General features: G+C 37.0%; 1 protein-coding gene across 2 annotated transcripts in view; it reads left to right on the forward strand.

The window, feature by feature from the left end:
• zmat4a (zinc finger, matrin-type 4a) overlaps positions 1-21,364 on the forward strand; it is a 459,635-nt gene that overhangs the window by 204,668 nt on the left and 233,603 nt on the right. For both annotated transcript variants that reach the window (XM_039768478.1, XM_039768477.1), the window contains one exon: positions 14,861-14,950. In XM_039768478.1, coding sequence (XP_039624412.1) covers positions 14,861-14,950 — 90 coding nt within the window. The remainder of the gene's footprint in view (positions 1-14,860; positions 14,951-21,364) is intronic.

Here is a 21,364-nt window from a genome sequence, read left to right on the forward strand (position 1 = left end):
TAACTCTACCGCTGAATTTTTTTTGTAACAGCTTTTGCAATGAACACACCTGTCTTGAAAATAATAAGCCCCAAGTCTCCACACTGATTCAATTAAAGTGGTACTGCAATTACTGTATCCTGTTGTCATATTCGAAATTTGCAGTATTTCAGCCCTTGTCCTGATGCTCTTAAAAAATAACTTTAATCTGAATGTTGACACGATTCATACTGCACATTATTGCAGTCTGCAGTTAAAGGATCACTTAAGTCCCTCTAGGATACTCTCACTAGCAGTGTGCCAGTCATCAGGCAGACTTAATAGAAGGTCGCTGCAGCACAGATGAAAATGAGTCATACAAGCAGTCCCCAAGATGGGAAAACTAAATACAGATATTTGAATTACACTGTTTAATCTAGGCTATAATATTTTTAGCAGAATGTAAACTTTTGTGCAGCTCTTGCAGCAGAATATACACAATAGTTCATAAGTAAGTGGTGTCTATTAAAGTGCAGCCAAGAGGATGCTATCAGTCCATCTGGCAGCACCGATTTCCATTTTGTATGTTGTAAGAATTCTGGCTGAATTAAACAAGATTTCACTGGCACAGTACATGAAACAGCAACTTGGAAACATTATATTTGTGACATCAGAATCATGTGATATGTTTATTTTTCATATATATGTCTTTTTCATATATGGAACGCTTTATATTACCCAAAGTTTGGAAATGTGCCAGGGAGAACACTCCTGTTACCACAATACAGTATATCCCATTACTACTATTGATTAGTTATGCTGCAGTCTACCATGGTCACATAAGCATTAAAGAATATGAAGTACGCATCCCTGCTGTTTTGTGGCAGACTATTTCCCCAGTTTGCCTAATATGTAACCTATGCTATACAGTTACACACATTTCTGTTGTCTAGCACAAGTGCTCTGACAGTGGTATATGCCAGACAAAAGTAAACTCTAAAACACATCTTTTGGTATTGTCAGAAGAATATCTCTGTCAAATCCAGTGCAGAATAAACAGGCCAGGAGTGTTTATAATGATATAAAAATAGAGCAGCTTGATTTAGCAAAATGATAAGGAAATGGGGAATCTAGGGAAAAAAAAGCACCTCACTAGACTTTAACTGGTTTTTCCATATGTATCAGGGGAAGGTTGCCCTGTTTCCTGTCATTTTTAAGCTTCCTTTCTATCATGCTTCTATTTATTGATTCCATGGCTGTTATTCTGTTATGTTTTGGCTAGTATTCCTCCTGGGCTAATGCTTAAGTTTCTTTTTTAAGTCTTTTTATGTTTGATTCATGTGTTTGTGTTAATATTGTTATTTATGTTGTTTGCATTATTCAGTTTTATTTATTTGCTTTCTGTATTATTGAATTGTTTTGCGTCTATAATTGTTCTGTGCAAGAGGTGGAGTCACCTGTCCATCACTGACAAGGGACTGCCCTTTGCCGTATAAAGGCTGAGCAAACAAACACACAGTCCCTAGAAGTACATTGTGTATATGCTGGGCTCTGGTGAGTTCTCTTTTGATTGGTTCGGTGGCAACTGGGCGACAGTCAACTTGGCGAAAGACAATTCGACAAAGAAACAACTTAGCAAAATACAACTCGCTGACATCCTTTACCAGTTAGGTAATAGGTTCAAAGAGATTTTTTAATGATCTTTAAATGACAATGTGATTTAAAATGTTGAAAATAAATTTCTATAATTGACGAACGAACTTTATTCTGCAGATGGAACAAACTCTATTTTATATTATCTTCTGCAACCAAAATTGCTAATCATTTATATGAATTGCATTGGCTGTAATCGTATGATAGTGTTATTTAGAATACAAAAGGTGACCTGTGAGTATGGCTTAAGGAATATCTTTATTCTCAACATATTGGGACTCTCATAAAGCAGGTGATTCTGTGGATTTTCCGACGCCCTATGTTGTCATTTAAATATCATTAAAAAATCTCTTTGAACCTAACTATTATCTAACTGGTAAAGGATGTCACTGAGTTGTCTTTTCGCCGAATTGTCTGTCGCCCAATTGTCTTTTCGCTTAGTTGTCTGTCGCCCAGTTACCCCTGAACGCTTTTGATTATTGCTGTGCACTGGATTTTGACTGATTTGCTCTGTTTTTTAACATCACTTGGGAACTGTCAATTAAGTACTTGTTTGCCACTGGAATACCTATTTTTGAAGGCATCTGCTTCTGTACTTTTTGCGCTCCTTTGTTACACTGCATTTTTGTGTAATAAAACTTTCATTTAAATAAAGATTCTTCATTTGTCGTTTTTGTTGTAAAAGCTGAAGGTTGACGGACCCTTCCACTTGTGGGGCTTTTTTTGACACTTAATGGGACTTTGTTTGGAGGAACTCCTTCTTTTTCTTCTTGCTGCATGAGCACTTGCCACATCAAATCTCCTGTCTGAAGTATTAATTTTAACTGTCATGTGCTAAGAAGCGCCTCTGGGGGTCTTTTCTGCCCACTGCTATCAGGCAATTCAGTACTCTACCTAGTGTACTCGTTAAGTCTATTTATTTATTCATGTATTTATTTATTTATATATCAATTGATTGATCAATTGACTTGTTTTTTATGTTTTTGTTACAGTATTCATTTGAATTTTCCCATGGGATTAATTAAATGTATCTAATCTAATCTGATATATGTATGAAATTTGTTAGTAATTCATTAGGCTTTAAAAAGCAATAGGGCAGACATAGTGTGAGATGTGAGTCCCTGTCTTGCACCCCAAAACACGAGGCTGAGTCTCTGTACTTTAGCAAAACCAGCTTGTATTCAGCTTGAAACAGTTATTGTAGAAGATCTACCACTGTCTTTTACACAGACACAGCAGTCAGGCAGGGTTGTGGCTATGTTAGTGGCCAAGTAATACAGTTCACTCCAGTTATAATGTTCCTTGCATCACCCATTGATGGTAGGCACTTATAGCGTGACCGTGATCTTTTCAGATTTGCTTTCGCGGCAAGCTGCTGCAGTGCTGGAAGCCTGTGGTTGTCCCAGCAACTGATAGGCTGTCTTCCATAGATGCGGCGATCGTGCTTCGGAATGCTCTTCTGTTTGTCGTTCCGTTGGGGGGAGTCCCAAAAGAGTTTAGAAACCTTACAATAAATTTCGGAATTTGGAAAGCAATGACTATGTATGTTAATAATTTTTAACTCACTTGTTAAGCTGTTTTCCTTACCGATTATTTACATGAAGGGTTTTCTGAGGCCCAAAGTATGAATTTAGCATTTATTTTCATTATGGAAATGATTTCTACTTAATAGAAACTATTTTGCAAGGTTTTCTTAGAAATTTTGTTTTTCCCGCAACCCTGTCATTTGTGTTGCCGTCGTCATGACATGCTATGACTATTAACCCAACAAGTAACTACTATTGCTTATTGTTCTGTTTTTCCCATATAGGTGTCTTCACAACCCAACAAGGGGGGGGGGTCTCCCTTGGTGAATCGAGCAAGCACAGTTATCAGTGGGGGATGGGGGTAATTGAGCACAATTGTCACTTCATGACCACCACAGTCCATTACTATTATAAACAATAGCAACTTGTGTCCCACCAGCAAAAGCCCCAGTGGATGAGAAACACTGCTCTAAATTATCTGTTTACAAACTACAATTGCCACTTCAAAGCAGTACTGTGATACACTCTGCCACAGTATGTTGTTCCATGGTGGTTCCGTTTTGTTTGTTTTATTTGTGTCCCCCTTTTTTTGTGTGTTCAGTGTGATCTAGTTACTAAGTTGTTGCTCTGTAAGATCAACCCAAATGTGTGTAGCACATGACATCAGCAGCTCAAATGTATGCTTGTCAGCACTTCCTTGGTTAACAGGTTTGTGAATAATTAAAGAATAATGTCTAGCATTCATTGATTAGTCTTTTCTGATATTCTGCCTAAGAATTCTTACTGTTTTAAAATATTTTCCTTTAGATTTGGCATAGGTTAGGGTGAGGGTGTTGAGAGGGTGAGCAGCTCTTAAAGTTCTTGGAGTAACTATTATTGATGAAATAAGTGGGCAGAACACATCTCAGCTGTTGTCAAAAAAGCTCACTAACACTCACCTCAAATGTCAGAGGACAGCTCTCATTTCTCCATCTGTCCTCTCGAACTTGTACAGGTGCACTGTGGAGTTCATCTTCACTGGCTGCATTGCATCCCCTTACCTCACCTGTTTAGCTCAGGACTGCCAAGAACTACAGAGGTGGTGAAGTTGGCAAAGAATATTACTTGGATCTTCTTTTTGGGACACAGGGTATCATTCATTGCTTTACAAAGGCAAACAGGATGATTAAAGTCCTCAGCCATACTGCACAGCCACTTTTCTCACTCCTCAAATCTGGTAAATGGTACAGGACCACTGGCACTCACACTAGTGAGTTTGGGGAAAATTTCTCCCCACAATTTGTAAGGTTGCTCAAAAAAATACAAGAATATAACCAACAGTCTGCTTAAATATATACTACTTGAAAATACAGTACATATTGTATTCAGCATATACAATGTATTATATTGTAACAACACTGACAAGTTACATCAAGTCACCCAAGTATGAACTGGCATTACATCACCAGGGGAAGGGGTGCCTATATAAATACCAGATGTGCAAAGCTGAATGCTTTTCCAAGTAGTGCAGCAAACGGTGAGCAGTCCTTTTAAGAGTAGTGAGTCACCTCTAAAAGCCATGTAAGGAGCAGAGAATCCATCCACTGCACCTATGCAACATTGGTGTCAGAAATTGAATAAGAAGACCTACAGTCCAACTCAGCAAAGCACCACAGTGACCTTACACAGACCTGTTTGGCTCATTGGAGGAATTGCTGGAAAGTCTTGAGGCTCAAATCCGTAATCTGGAGTGCCATTTACAGCTTCAGTACAGGTGGGGTAAGACAGCTGAGAGACTGCTACCTCTACTGCTCCACCACCGCTTCATCAACTGCTAAGGTCCATTAGCTTGAGTGTGCAGACACTGGTGGAGCTTTAGGCTTCTGGAGCTGGGGGAAAGTGTGGCAGATTGAGTTGCCACTGAGCACAAGTGAGCCAAGAGGAGCACAGCCAGTGCTAAAATGCACAGGCAAAGGACATGGCAGATCGTAGAGGCATTGTGAATTGGTGGTGCAGGGAGTGTCTCAAAGCTGATGTCCAAACCTGGAACAAGGTTTTCAGTTCCAGTTCATTGAAGGCAAACAGCCAAGAGGCCAATGCACCTGCATCTCCATGCAAGGAGGTTTGCCTGTTTGCTTACATCTGACTGAACTGGCTGAATGCCTCTGCTGCACCACATGACAGTGCAGCACTCAATATCATAGCTGTGCTATTTGACAACATAGCACACACGATCCCTGCTGATGTGCCTGCACCAATAGCTGCATGACTGAAGTGATAAAGACCATGCTGATATTTCAATGAGTTTGTGTGCCATTGCAAGGTGTTGGAAGTGGTTACTGGGGACAACAACGTCAGTGGGAGGACTATGTAACGGCACTGACAAATTACATCAGTCAAGGATGAGTCACCCAAGTATAAGCTGGCATTACATCGCCAGTGGTGGGACACCTATATAAATGGCAAGCCTACAATGTCACAGGCCTTTTCCAACTAGTGCAGCAAAATGTGAGCAGTCCTTTTAAGGATAGCAAGCCATCTCAAAATTCTGTGTAAAGAGCTGAGAATCCATCCATTGTGGTTCCTGGCACCGACGCTACAATATGTTGAATGTTCTGTACATTTTTAAAAATTTAATTATAATTGTGATTTTTTGTAAACAGTTCTAAGAAGATATGCAAGTAAGAATTTCATTGTACTGAGTACACATGAATATAAACGTCTTACCTATTAAAAAAAAGCCTACTACTGTACCCAGGGAGTGTGCAGAATTGAACTAGGAAAAACCAGGCTTAGATTGTGGATTGTTGTCTTAACTTGGCTTCATCTTAATTGTTTTTATTCTTTTTGCCTCATCCTAGGACTAAAATTGAACACAGGTATTGTTATGAAGCCACAACTAATACATTATTTTAAATTATCTAGTGAATTGGTGAAATACGTTTAATTATAGCTTTCTGTTGTTTAAGCCACGTGCCTCCTGCTTGGCCATTAAATCTGTCAGCCAACTCTGAGTAAGATTTCACAGAAATGCTAATAGAAGGAACAGAAAACATGAGAAATAGTAATTGCAACAATTCTTAAGAGAGGCAGTATTTCAAAGAATGTAGAATACTCCAGTGCTGTCAAGGGTAGAATTAAGATGACAGTTTGGAGAATCATCAACATAATTTGCAATATGGTACTTAGAATTATGGTAATTGAGTGATGAGTCAATGTGGCAGGAGAGTACATGGAATAATGAGTCATAAGGCAATACAAAAAAAATGAAAAGAGATAAAACAAACAAAACACGTGAAAAAAAAATAGTAGTTGTACAGCCTTAAGAGACGAGATAATATTAGAATAATTAAATAAGTGGCAGTGCTAAAAATATGACTTATATGTTATTAAGAATAATAGGTGCCTAGTGGTACTCTGCTAGGAATATTTATATTTCTAGTTAAAGTAGAAAGTGTAACATTAAGCAAAAGAAATTAAGTAAAGTAGCATTTTTGTGACTCTCAGGAGTTTTGAGATACAGATTTAATCTAAGGATATTTTGCACATTAACTGCTACTAAGTTTAAACTTATTGTGCACTTGTTTCAATATTATTCTGCTATTTCAGGAATTGCTCCAAAAATAAACAGTAGAGAGACTGTAGAAATTCTGTGGAAGTGTCCTTAACTCTCACTGTATCACTCCTGCACTAAAGTGTTTAGGATTACAAATGTTTATTATTTGAAGGGGTGGCACAGTGTCTAGTTTTCCAGTTACGTACTCAGTACAGGATGTGGCCAAGTTAAAATTATGATCTGCTGATTTTTGTGTGTTAATGTAGCACATTTTTTTATTATTTCGATCTAATCACTATATGACATAAAAATCTAGAAAAATCAATGTTTTATATTTGTCAGTGCCACAAGGGTTGGACAGGGATCCCTACCAGAGAAGGGGGGTGGGTCCTTACCTGGACAGGAGGCTCCAAATATACACATGGGCATCCTGACCAAGAGAAACAAAGGAGCCAGAACCTGTAGTGATGGCTAGAAGAGACGGACGGACAGCCCATCAGTTGTGAAAGATGCTACAAAGGATGTGTTATTCCCCCAGGACACTAGATGGTAGCAGCCCTTCGTATAGGTGTCCATTTGGGAACCAGTAGGGAATGCTGGGAGTTATAGTACGGCAACACAGCCCTGCTGGGGACCATGGGTGCTGCAAGGGGGTGCTGTTGGGAGATGTGCGCCTCAATTTATGGGATGTTCATTTGACCCAGAAGTACTTCCATCAGGCAGTCACCCTGGCACCAGAAGTACAGGTCCTTAATAAAAGGGACCGCACTCCCTTATCCAAGTGAGTCGGAGCTGGAAGGACGCAGAGAAACACTCAACTGGAGGAGGGCAGTGCGGTGGTGAGAAGATGAGAGATATTGAAAAGAGTAAGGGAACCTGTGTATTTGTGCTTGTGCTACTGTTGGAGGTATTTGGAGAATAAACCATCCATTGTATTTGTGTTTTGGGGTTTGGGCATGCTGACGCCCCTGGTTCTAATACATATTATATTACTAGTAACACAGCTCTTAGTCTCCAAAGTTCATGTCTGTTTTCTCTGGGTCTCCTTTTTTCCTCTATCATCCCAAAGACATCCAGGTTTGGTTTAGTGGCATGTTTAACTTGACCTCTAGAAGTGAGTGTGTCCTGTAGTAAACTGCTCCTGCTTCCTGCTTTGTGCAACATGCTATTCTCTGTAACTTTTTAAAGCTAATAAAAAGTATTCATCCCGCTTGAAAATTTTCACATTTTATTATATTACATAAACTGAATACAATGGATTTAATTTGGTATTTGACACAGGTCAACAGGAAAAACACTCTCTAATGTAAAAGTGAAAACAGATTTCTGCAAAGTGGTCTATGTATTTATAAACCTAACCCACAAAACAATTGATCTCCTAAGTATGCACCCCTTGCAAGTCAGTATTTAGTAGATGCGCCTTTACCAGCCATGACAGCATTCAGTCATGTGCATTGGTCTCTGTCAGCTTTGCACGTCAGCTTTTCTCCATTCTTCTCTGCAAAACTGCTCAAGCTCTGTCAGTCTGCATGGTGATTGTGAGTTAACAGTATTTTTCAAGTCCAGCCACAAATTCTCAGCTTCGCCACCCCAGGGGCCTCATGTATAAACTGTGCGTACGCAGAAAAATGTTGCATATGCCCGTTTTCACACTCACATCACAATGTATAAAAAACAAACTTACCGTAAAGCCACGCACATTCTCACACCAGCTCAATCCATTGCATACGCAAGTTTTTGGCTCAGTTTTGCAAACTGCTGTCACCCAGTATCAAAGCACTGCTACTGTCCCTATGTGGTTTCCCTTTATTTTTTAAATTCACATTCCTGATACGGTTTTATCAAATATACTGATATTAACCGCATATCTTTTATAAATTTAAGGCATCTGATTGTAATCAATCTGTAACAATATAATGGTACACAGAACAGCCAAACTATTCCACTGCCATGGTTTATTCAGTGTTGTTAGAAGACATCACAAATGGAAGGATTAGAAGAGAATGCATATTCAAAGATCATACTGATTTCTTGGCACACGATGATGACTGGTTTCTTAGTCATTTTCGATTTTCAAGAGCTATCCTCTTGGAGCTGTGTGCTGAACTGGGGCCGGCTTTACAAAGGCAGACTGAGGAATTGTACTCTTCCTGCTCCTTTGCAAGTTCTGTCCACTTGGGGTTTTAGTCACAGGAGCTTTTCAACGTGAACATGCTGACCAATCAGGTATTTCACAAACATCACTGAGTCACGCCAGTTGTATAGGATGGTATTATCCGCTTTTCATCCAGATAGATAAGATTTCCTCACCTTGTGGTTGAACTGGAAAACATAAAAGCACAATTCGCAGCAACATCCGGTTCTCCAAATGTAATCTGAGCTGTCAACTGCACACACATTGCTATTGCAGTGGCGCTGGACAAGTTACATTAACTAGGAATGAATCACCAAAGGAATGAGTTGGCATTACATCATATATAGCTGGAGAACCTATGAAAACAGCAGCTCTACATCATTGCAGGTGCTTTTTCCAACTAGTGTGGCAAAAGGCAAACAGTCTTTTTAAGGATAGCAAGTCTCCAGAAAAAAGCCATTTAAATAGCAGATAATCGATCTGTTGTAGCTCTCAGCGCAAACGCTACACTTATAAGGCTCCAGAGAATGAATTTGGTTATGTAAATAGAAAGCATTTCCACTCTATTAATGTGCTACACTATAGAGCATAGAAAATGTGTCAGACAGTATTACAAGTTCATTTGACTGTAATTAGCAGAATGTAAAAATAGGTAATCAGAAGCAGCATTTATTTTTTAGCCAATTCATTTAATTTGTAGTCAATATCACATAGTATAGCCCTTATATTCTAAGTTAATTGGTCACATCTCTTACAGCATCCACTATTGTATTTTATGATTCCAGAACAACGTCTGTCAGCACACAGCTAGAAGGTCTCCTGGCTGTTTCCGAGTCAGAGGTGTGTGTGCAGCAGCACCATCAACACGTGGATTAATGTTCTCGGCACGGGGGTTAACTATTGTCTGAAACAGAATAAACAGACAGTGGGCTGAGACTCTCTTTTTTCATCGACTTTGATATCTGACCACTTCTTTTTTTTTTCAGGCACTTCGCAATTTCCTTTTGTTGTTTATACCACTGCTTAAGCTAACAAGTAGTATGTTTTTCCTTTCCTCCACTTTGTATTTGCTGAAATTCTTTTTTTCCATGTTCTTTTGCCATTGCCTTTTAACAAAGCACTGAAAAAATGGTCTATTTATATTGATTTGCATATTAAAATATGTGAAATTCTGGGTGGAGTCGGGGTGAGGCTGTAAGTGTGAGCATGTGCATTATATTTCACGTTTCGTTGGGATTTGTAAAGTGAAAGTGCGTGGGACTTGGTGTACGCACAGATCTATGCATTTGGATTTTTTGTGCATATGCACATTTCCACTTTTGTCTGTACGCCATGTTTTAGCTTGAATTCTACGCACGGCATTATACATGAGGCCCCAGAACAATATCATTGTTTTTAAGCTTTGTCTGTGTAGTATTGGCTTTATTCTTGTGGTTGTTGTCTTGCTGGAAAACAAATCTTCTCCCATGTTGCTGCTTTCTTGCAAACTGCATCATGTTTTCCTCCAGGATTTCTCTGTATTTTGCTGAATTTATTTTCTCCTCTACCCTCACAAGCCTTCCAGGGACTGCTCCAGAGAAGCATCCCCACAGCCTGATGCTTCCATCCTTGTGCTTCATGGTGAAGATGGTGTGTTTTTCATGATGTGCAGTGTTTAGGTAATGCCAAACATTGTGTTTAGTTTTATGGCCTAAAAGATCAATTTTATTCTCATCAGAACAGAGAACCTTTTTTCAGCTGACTTTAGAGTTTCCTGTGTGCCTTCTGGAAACCTCTAACCAAGATGTCATGTGTATTTTTTTCTAGCATCGGCTTTCTGTTTGTCCCATAAAGCTGTGACTGGTGAAGCACCTGGGCAACAGTTGTTGTCTGCACGGTCTCTCCAATCTCAACCAATGTAGCTAGTATCTCCTCCAGAGTTTTCAGAGATCTCTTGGTGGCCGCCTTCTCTAGTCTTCTTCTTACATCTCTTCATAATTGACCTAACTGGACTCCAAAGAATATTCAGTGACTTGGATATTTTCTCGTCTCCATTCCCTGACTTGTGCTTTTCAATCACCATGGCGTGTTCTTTTTGTCTTCATTATGTCCACCATACTGACTCCCAACAAGCTAGACCTTCCAGATAAGGTGCATTCAGACTATACTCAGTTCAAACCCCAGACAGGTGATCTCATTGAACTTTCAAACTAATGATGTGATTTCTAGAACCATTTGGCTGCACCAGTAAGGATTTAGGTGTAAATACTTATGCGATCAATCACTTTGTGTTTTTCATATTTGTAATTAATTTAGACCACTTTGTAGAGATACGTTTTCATTTTGGTATTAAATAAGCTTTTCATGTTGATCAGTGTCAAAATTCCAAATTAATTCTAAGCTGAATAATAGTAAAATACAAAATCTTCCAAGGGGGTGAATACTTTCTATAGACGCTGTTTCTGTGCATGGATTCTTTTTGAAAGTAGTATATAAAAATGATCTACATGAATCTAAATCGTTATGAATCTTTATCTCTTAATGACATGTCAGCAGTGGACAAAAAACTAAAAACTGTTGATAAAATAAGAAAAATAAAATGTATTGAAAGCAGATACTGACTTTTATGAAGCATTTTAGCTGTGGCTCATGTGTAAAAATGCTGATCAGGACTTACTTCATTTAATTATACAAACACGGTTAGCAGACACGGCTGGTGACATACACAGTTGATTGTTGGAACATTTTTGGAAGCAGCTGTAGTAATAAAGAAAGCTCAACTTACTGATGTTTCACAATGTTTCAGTCTAAGACGGCTGCAGCATGAAAATGAAAAAGGATATAAAAGCAATTGGCATCTGTGGTTGGGAAATAACATTTGTATATCATGATGTCAAATTAGTTAGTGTAAAATATAAGATAAGTAAGCATTTAAAATTAGTTTAGTCATAGTTAGTCATATGTGTCTGCTATTTCTAATCACTTTTAACACTAAATAAATTAAATGAAAATTTCATTTTAGGGTATGAGAGAAGAATGCTATAATCGAGTTGTAGGATTGTAATAAGCTAATCTTACAATTAGTTTACTGTGATTTGAAATGGGTTACTCCTACCTGTCATGGCTCTTGTGAAAGACTTCAGAGCTCTGCCTTTCACACTGACAACATATGAATATTAACTGATCAACCTTCATTTACTTCTGCCTCTCTTAATAACTGAGACCTTAGTGATACAGTAAATGCAACTCCTCTTTCAGTCCAGAGAGAAATATCAAAATGTTTTTATTTTTGCAAATTCCATACCTGTGCCCGACCTGAAGATGTTTTTGTTCTGCAAAGTTTGGTTACTGTACCTACTCCTGAAGAAGAATAATTTTTCTACTTTTTTGAATTCGCTTTCTGTTTCTAGTGTCATAGAAGCTAGGGTTGGACTGGCATCTGAGCCAAGAGGCCATTATAAGGGATAGGGAGTGGGAGTCTGCTTTGCAGAAACATAAGTTCCACAGTACACTGGGAGGCAGTATCCTTCTCATGGGACTCCTATTTTGACACCTGAAAGGGTTCATTGGAGTTGTAGTTCAAACGGGCAGCCCTGTTGGGGTCCTTAAAGGTATCACTGGAGGAAGATTGTATAGTGAGGCTCCTTTGTCATGCACAAGTTCTTGTCTACTGTGCTGACATGCCAGAAGTGCACCAGGTATGTCTTAAAAGAAACTCTTCCACCTTAGCTAGGTGAGTCAGAGTTGGGAGAGGAGTTTGACAAAGGAGAGGGAAAAAGGAGAAGCTGTGTATTGCTACACGGATGAAGTTCTTATATACAACATCTTTCTGGATTGCTGAGATTTACAACGAGTACTGTTATCAATAGTAACTTCCTTTTTGTAACTTTTTTTGTGTCCTGCACAGTTATGTTTGGTGTTTGGTGTGTAAGATGACACCTACATGCCACACCAGCTAAACTGATCATTTCAGTCTACAAACTAAACCATTGTAATACCTGGGCCTTTATAAATCCTGATGCTCATTTTGTATGAGAGCAGTTGCTTATTGACTATTTAGAAGTAAAGCATTTTGATTTTTTTTTTAAGAAAACATGAAACAATGCATACTAATAAGCAGACCGGAGCTTCATGTAGTGAGCAGTGGTGTGCCAATCATAGTGTTGGAGAGCAAACTTTAAGACCTTAAAAAGGAATGCATACTGCTCCTGTGTCTCTGGATGAGATTGCACAAATATTCGACTGTAGTAAATCAAAGACCACCACCTAAGAGTAATCTTAACTTGCTGAAATGTCATATAACAGGCTGGCCTATCCATTGATGTGCGTATGTGTGTTTCAATCTGCATGTGCATACCTCTGCAAGAATATACTTTTTTTTTTTAATTGTATTACCTTTATTGCCATGACTGCCTCAGTTGTATGGAATTTGATTTGGGTGAAGTTCAGACATACACCATTAGGAGAAGAGTAATCATTATTCTCTAATGACATTGTAACCAATAACAACACCTTTACTCATATTCACAATTCTTTGTGTTAAAAAATTGAGATATGGTGATGTAATAGCATTAATAACAATTGTAATTTGATTTAACTATAAATATGTGTTATAAGTACTGTATGTGCAATTTTCACTTTATACTTAGTAACCCACAATTTATTAATTTTCCTATAGATAATTCTAGCAATATGTGTATTTGTACATAGTTAGTTATTTATTATATTTATTTTTCTGGATTTTTTTGCATCTATCTATCTATCTATCTATCTATCTATCTATCTATCTATCTATCTATCTATCTATCTATGCTAAATGCATTGAGATCAAATAGTTTACATTAATGTAATGTGCATTGGTCATACTCTAAATGATCTTGGTGACTACTGGAATGCAGTTTGGTAGCCCTCTTGGTTGCTTATGGCCTTAAAGATTATTTTTTTTTTTAATTTTGAGTTGTTTTTAACTGTTCACTTTTCTGTCGTATTTTTGATCCAATTTCCTCTCTTTCTGTTTCGACTGCTAGTCCAAATCTAAATGTGGATTCTTGCTCCCACCTGCGGCCCTTTCATTTGTCTGGTTTACTGCTTCACCGATTCCAGGATGCATTTAACATTTCATTTCTCACACTTTTTTTATGCATTTCCTAAACTGTTTGTCACAAGGATTATTCTGAATTTAGAGCCTAATCTTATAACCTTTCCTTTAGTGAATTCTTTTCCTCCTTTTTTTTAAAATCTACACTTTGACCAGTAACTGTATAATTCTCTATCTTTGTATATTGCATCTCACTCATATTTTCCTTACATTAGCCCAGGAGATACTTGTGGAGATAACATATACGATGTGAGCAGATTAGACTACCTGACTACATTCTCTAGTCTTTCTTGTGGATTTCCAGATACTCCCAGATTAGCTGAAACATATAAATCATTCATCGTGTTAATTGTCTTCTGTTGGGTCTTTTTCCAGTTTGTGGTTCCTGTTGCATTCCCTGCAGGAAGCCTATCACACATTGTCATTTGATGAAAAAGCCATAGCTATACCTTGATTTCCAAATATTATCAGACTTCTAACACTATTGTACACTATCGCTACCTGCAGCCTTGTAAGGACCATCATTTGCCCACTTTTATGCACAACTTTATTCCCAAACTAAACTTTAGTCCCCATCCAAAATTCATGTGCCATTGTGAAGATGGAGAAGTAGGAGGGCTTAAAAACTGAAAGTAAACCCCTTCTGGAGCTGATACATTGACATGATGGAGAAGCTTACCATGTGTCATAGAACGTTAGATTTACAGTGTCAATAAACCTGGGAACTTAGCTGACATGTGTACCTGAATGGGCCCTGTGACTGCTTGGTGTCCAATCCAGGACTGTATTCTGTCTTATGCTGTTGTTATCCGTCCTTCTGTGAGGCTGAAATAAATTAAGCAAATTTGAAAATGTAATTATTCTAAAGTACTTAGAAAGATTAAGCAGAACTATCTTACCAGAATATCATTACTTTAGTATTGGCAGCTATCAACTAAAATCTTTTTTGGTATATTAATGTATTTTTTACTTTTTAGAGTCGGAAACACGCCAACAAAGTTCGTCTCTATTACATGCTGCACCCAGTTGATGGTGGCTTCCCTGCAAAAAAACTACGAACAGATAATGTAAGTTTTTTTTTTCTGTATACTAATATCTATACAGTAGATGCACATAAGCAAATGATTTCAAACTTCTGGCATTTATAACAGACATAAAGTAAATTGCTCAGTATTTACTTAAATTGAAGCGAGGTTTAGGTAACTAGGTTAGAACTGCAAGTTGTCATAATCAGGCCTTTGTTTTTGATTTTTTTATAATTTCATATTCGCTTGAAAAACTTAATAAGGCTGTGCTTGTGGGGTTTTGATACTATAGTAGATAAATTTTGACAATATTGAAAATAAATCAAAATCTCTTATAATGCCATGTTGTTTAACTAAAGGGTATTGCAGTTCTGAGGGTTATTTGTTCAAAGTTGACAAGCTGTTGTTAGGTAAGGTCAAAGGTGAAGGTGCAATGCGGTGCGTGACATCACTGGGTCTAAGGCATCGTACACTTCCTCGTTGTCCAGGATTGAACTCTCCCTAAAGGTCTTTGTGCTCAGTCTTTGTGGTTTTTGAAATCCTGGTTACAAATATTTTTGCCCTGTTTTTTGACTGCAATTTACAATTTGCTGCTGGTTACATCTGCCTTGTAATTTTTTAATTTTCTATTGAAGTTTTCTTCACCACAATTCTTGAAACACATCCAGAGCACCATTTGCTTTACTCGTCGTCTTTCTGGCTTGAAATGCTTTACTTAACTTTTCCTGATTATAATTCCTTTCAAAGCTCCTACTGATTTGCATTTAGTAAACATGTAAATAAACTGAAAATGGAAATGGTTGCTGTTTAAAGAATGAGTAAAATGGATGAATACAAACTACATAGTAGTCTAATTAGTTTTAGGTTTATGAATTTATATCAGAGTTAATCTTCCAAAGGGAACAGTGCAGGACACTGGTCTAGAATAAAGAATTGCTTTGAGATTAAAAATTATATAAAGGTTACAAACATACTATTTTTTCAGAGAAGAATTCAGAGAAGAGACCCTACATCTTAAAAAAATGATGAGGATAAAGTTTGAAGCCTTAAAAAGCTCAACAGCATATACAACAGTAGAGGATTAAAAAGAATGTAATCTCAAATATATTCAGTCTATTCTATGGTCAAGAATATTGTCAAGAGGAAAGCATAAACAATGATGTTGAACGCAGACAGATCAAAAGATTGGTTCACCGTGTACAAGTATGAGGAAATATGCATATGTCAATCAGAAGATATATTATCTACAGAATGAATTAAACTGGATTTTGATGTGTTGACTTGACATTTTTACAAAGGAATAATTGTAGATACAGAAGCAGGAGAGCTTAACTGAGGAGTTAAAACCATGCACCTTCCGGGAGAAAACATTAAAATCAGTAATTAAGATTGTGGAAAATGGTAGGCATTTCAGCACCGAAAGTGAGATAAATTACAGGAAAGCTTAAAGTGGGCTGAAATGAAATATGAAGACTATAGATAAGGTTTTAAATTAAAAATGCAATTAAAATAAATGATAATGAAAATGCTAAAAATTGAAACATTGCAGTATTTTCACAGTACAACAACAAATCAATTATCATAACAACAGCAGTTATGAACAATAAAAACAAGACAGATATATGATGAAAAAATATCCAATAAATCCTTACATCTGCTTCACAATATGACATCAAAGAGGAAGAAGATAAACCAAGAATAGAAACCCTTCTCCTCATAATACAGCTCAGTGCCAGAACAATAAATATTTGAAAAGCAGAATGAGACACTTGAACGTAACATTGAAAACAAATCATACACTAACCTGTAGCTACTAAATAAAACCTGGAAACAAGAGGCTGGAAGACAAAGAAAGTTGTCTGAATTCACACAACAAGGCACATCAAATGCCAAGTTAATTGTCATAGCTGAACAGAATCATAAAAGTAAGACTCTCCATCCAAAGATCAAACAGCAGTCAGGCGGATGTAATAAGAAATCACGGGAATGAGAAATAAAATAAGTGGATTTTAAAAAAGGAAGTGTGCTTCCTTCTTAGTTATCAAAAATAAAGAAAAATTCAAAAGGTTGAACTGAAAGAGAGTGCAATACTTGAGGGATACCCTTGAACCATGAGTCATCAGTGAGTAACCGTGTTGATGGCAAACTAAAACTGAGGTTGTTTAGAAACTAAAATCACAAGTAAAATACATCAATTAAACACCATAGAAATTAATTTGCTGTTTGTCCTTTTGACATGGTACAGGAGTTTTCCAAGTTGTGAATAGTGACTTATCAGCTGTGGAAAAGAATGGTGGAGATAATATATATATATATATATATATATATATATATATATATATATATATATATATATATATATACACAAATTGCTGCAGAATTACAGCCAGGAAGATCATTTCAAAAGTTCACAACACAAATATCGATACAGGTTTTGATATCATTTTTGAGAAAGTTGCATTTTTGTCTTCAACAAATGTTTTGTTCAGAAGAGTATTACTGAATGGAAATGGAATCTTATATAGAACCTATTATATGACTTAAGGTTGTTAATTACAGTTGGCCATTGTTAGACATTAAAATGATTTTGATAAGTTTCTACACTCTGCACTAACCACCCAGAACAACATTTCAGTTGTAATCCCAAAGGATCTTTTTGTACTTTGATTTTCCTATACTCTGATATAAGCAATTATACATTTTGAAGATTTAGTGTGATGGTGGTACAGTGCTGCCCATGGTTCAATAGGAAGTTTACAAATCCTTCTGGTTATTGTAGTTTTCCTCCTCATACATTCCTTTGGTTATGCCAATTGATGATATTAAAATGGACCGTTGTCAGTAAGTATTAAGAGTGAGAGTGCCATTGACTGGAGCCACTATCTGGGGTTGGGTTATAGACTTGTGGCCAGGATTTTCAGGGAATTGGAAAATCCCTGGATACATGGATACAACTTATGATGTCAACCCTTCTGCGTGACTTTATGAGTGGGAAGAACCAAGAAAAAGAGAAGGAATTTGTTCAAATACTAAAATAACCTTTTTGGTTATTCTAATGTAGTACTAGGGTGTTGTACCGTGTTAGCCATTATGAATGTAGTGAGAAGTCAAGCAAAATGTATAGTCATTGTTCACCTGTCTTGCTAAATGAATCTTAGCCTGAAGAGGTCTATTAATTTTTTTTACATTTAAGACATCTCAATTAAAGCTTTTCCAATGTTATTTGTCCTGTTGTCTATATAAACACAGGTAACTCCAGTTTCTGTATTACATCTTGCCTGAAGAAGGGGCCTGAGTTGCCTTAAGAGCTTGCATATTGTAATCTTTTTAGTTAGCCAATAAAAGGTGCCATTTTGCTTGACTTCTCACTTGGTTATAATAAAAAATGAATTTCTATGTTCTGCAGTCATTTGTACATGTGGTTCCTATAGGCAGATCTAATCTTATTACTCTAAATATTGTTACAATAAAAATATTAAACCTTTACGTGTCATCTTTTTCTGAAACTGGTTTTCCTGCTGAGTACCATGGTGTAAACCATAATATTTAATTAAAAATTTATTGGTGTGTTCGTAGTACAGTGACATTTTTACTTGCATATGTCTCATAGACTAATGACAAAGGTACAGTACCAACAGTGAATACAATGAAGACACCATACATTAAATGCAATATCCAAAGAATTGCAAAAGTACAATCAAAACACTTATGTAGTAGTCAGTATATGCTGTTAAAAAATCTTACTTATTACCTATGAATTAAAAAAATGACCCTGCAGCTAGTGTTGCCAGTGTGCTAATGGTTTTGTACCCCTTACCAGAATGGAGGAGAAAGTAAAGTGACTGTGCAAAATGGCTGAATTCTGTAGTAATTTTGTTTGCCTTTCTAATGCAGCACATGTTACATGTGTCCTTAACAGAAGGCAGATGAGAGCCACTAATATTCTACACCCACTTGTTACAATGGAAGTTTTTCTTTATTTTTTGTCGATAATTGTCTGAAAAATTAAACAAAGTTTACATATATCTGGAAGAATTCTTTGGTAACATTTGTTGTGCTTCAAAAGATATTTTTTGAGAAGAATAAAATTATTTTACATAGCACCATCTTTTTTTTTTTTTTTTTGCTTTTTTTGGGCATTGCTATTTTCCAATGTTTAGCATCACTTGTTGGCATGACGATGGTTCATAGAAACACTAGGATATGTGTAATGGATTCCTTTAATGGTGCATGCGTCTTGAAATACTGTGAGCAGTTGCATACAGACCTTTATTTTGTTAGAATCTACTTTGATTTTTGATTATGATTTTGTGCTGTGATGGTCAAAAGTTTGATTTCCTGGTCCGAACCTACCATATTTCCTGACTATATCTCCTTTCTCATAAAAATACAAGGGTAAATCTAAAAGTAAAGGTAAATTGAAAATGACACCCTAACCATGACAGATAGAAGCTGATGCGATCACAGTGGCTCATGGGTAGTTCAAACACACACCGGGCAATGCTGTGCCACTAGTCTAGTTGAAGCCAAGGTCAAATGAACATGGACGCTCCAGTGTGGGACTGCACCATTGTTGGATAATGTACCGTATTGAAAGTTTTTTGGGCAAAGGGAGTGAAAACTGCTGAAATTCACAGAAGGATGCTGGCTCAGTACGGAAGTGAAACCAACATGAATCAACGCAAAGTTTATGAATGGGTAGAAAGGGTTAAAGCAGGAAGAGCAAGCATAGCTGCAGAAGCTCTAACTGGTCAACCATCATCATTGTACACACAAGTCCACATCAACATTCCTTCATTAGGGAAGACTGATGGATTACATTGTCAGCTGTTGCTGCACATTGGCATATCAGCTATGAATCTGCACATGCCATATTGCATGATGACTTGGGATACCCAAACATCTTACTGGTCTACACATACCAACATCTTTTGCTGAATTTCAGCAAGTTTCACTCCCTCTGCCCAAAGAACTCTCACTACAGTGCATTGTTCAACAATGCTATAGTCCCGCAGCACAGCATTCATGTTCTCTGCAGACATCCATGTAGAGCAATAATTAGGACTTCTGTTTAACAAACCTACCACTTCCCCAAAGGCTTGCAGGTTAGAGTTAAACAGTGACTCTAAATTGGCCCTTTTGAGTGGACGTGTGCAAGTGATCCCTGTGACAGATTGTATCCCTGTCCAGGACTGCTGCCATGATAGACTCTGCCCTCTTGAATTAGAATAAACTTGTTGACAAATGGTATAGTATGATAATTGTAATGAATAATTGATCATGGAAATATATCCTAACTCTAATATATGCAAACTGCTTGAGACGCCATTCACTACATTAGACGGCATGCTGTCACTGGCTTTAGACACTTCTGTCAGTGGCCTCTAAATTGCCAATGACATTTTTTCATATCGCTCTTCACCACTGATCTCTACCTGTCATTTTATTCTAATTTTGTCTGCCAGAATGAGTTTCTGCTGTGCCTTTTTGTATTAAAGTCATTTTATTTTTTGAGAAATAAAACAAATTTTGAGAGTGGTTTGTTTGATTTTCTAATCATATACAATATGCAGTATACATTCCTACAATATAAAAGCCGTCTAGTGAAGTAATTTGCTTCAGATCACCTATTATGGTAGGACATGGATATAAATCTGTAATCTCCTTTCTTTCAAATGTATCTCCTTAAGCACTAGGCCACATTTCCAGTTATAACACAAAATGTACAAATAAAAAAACGGAACTCCTATTGACTATGTTGTTTCTAAGCCTAAGGCCACACAGTGCATAATTATGCCTTTAACTTAGACATTATGGATGCCACACATTTTATTACTGCTGTACATCATATAATCTTGTCAAATGTAACACTTATTTCCATTCATTCTTTAGTCTATCATAACACTAATTTATGTCACTTGTTCGTTTGCCTGTCTTACAGCTTTCTTTCAATTTGCTATGAATTTTCCTTTTTTCATCACACTGTCTAAAATACCTCTTTCACATTATTATAAGAATCAATGTTGTTACATTAATTTAAAATGTATTTCTTCCTTTTCATTTGGCAGATTGCTTCTTTTGATTAACTACTGGATTGCCTGTCATTTATTATTTTTGCTGTCTGAGACCCCTTTCATACCACGCTTAATACTAGCAGTATGTCATCATATTCTTTGCAGCAAGTGAGCTATCAAGGGGGTGATACTAGAATTTCACTCCACCAATGTCCCTATGTTTGACCGAGTAACTTTGATGCCATTTTTCTGTAATTGTTGTATGATATGGTTCCTCACTACAAAACAAGCTGCATAGATAGACATATTAGTACAGTGATGGCTCAATGCCTCTGTGTATGTCGACCTTTACAGATCTAATGTGTGTGTCTGTGTTTGTGTGTGTTCATTTCTTTCTCTTCATCATCCAATGAATAATATACTGGTAGGGCAAAAAAGCTGT

Source organism: Polypterus senegalus, chromosome 11 (genome assembly GCF_016835505.1).
Source record: "Polypterus senegalus isolate Bchr_013 chromosome 11, ASM1683550v1, whole genome shotgun sequence".
Lineage (NCBI taxonomy): Eukaryota > Metazoa > Chordata > Cladistia > Polypteriformes > Polypteridae > Polypterus > Polypterus senegalus.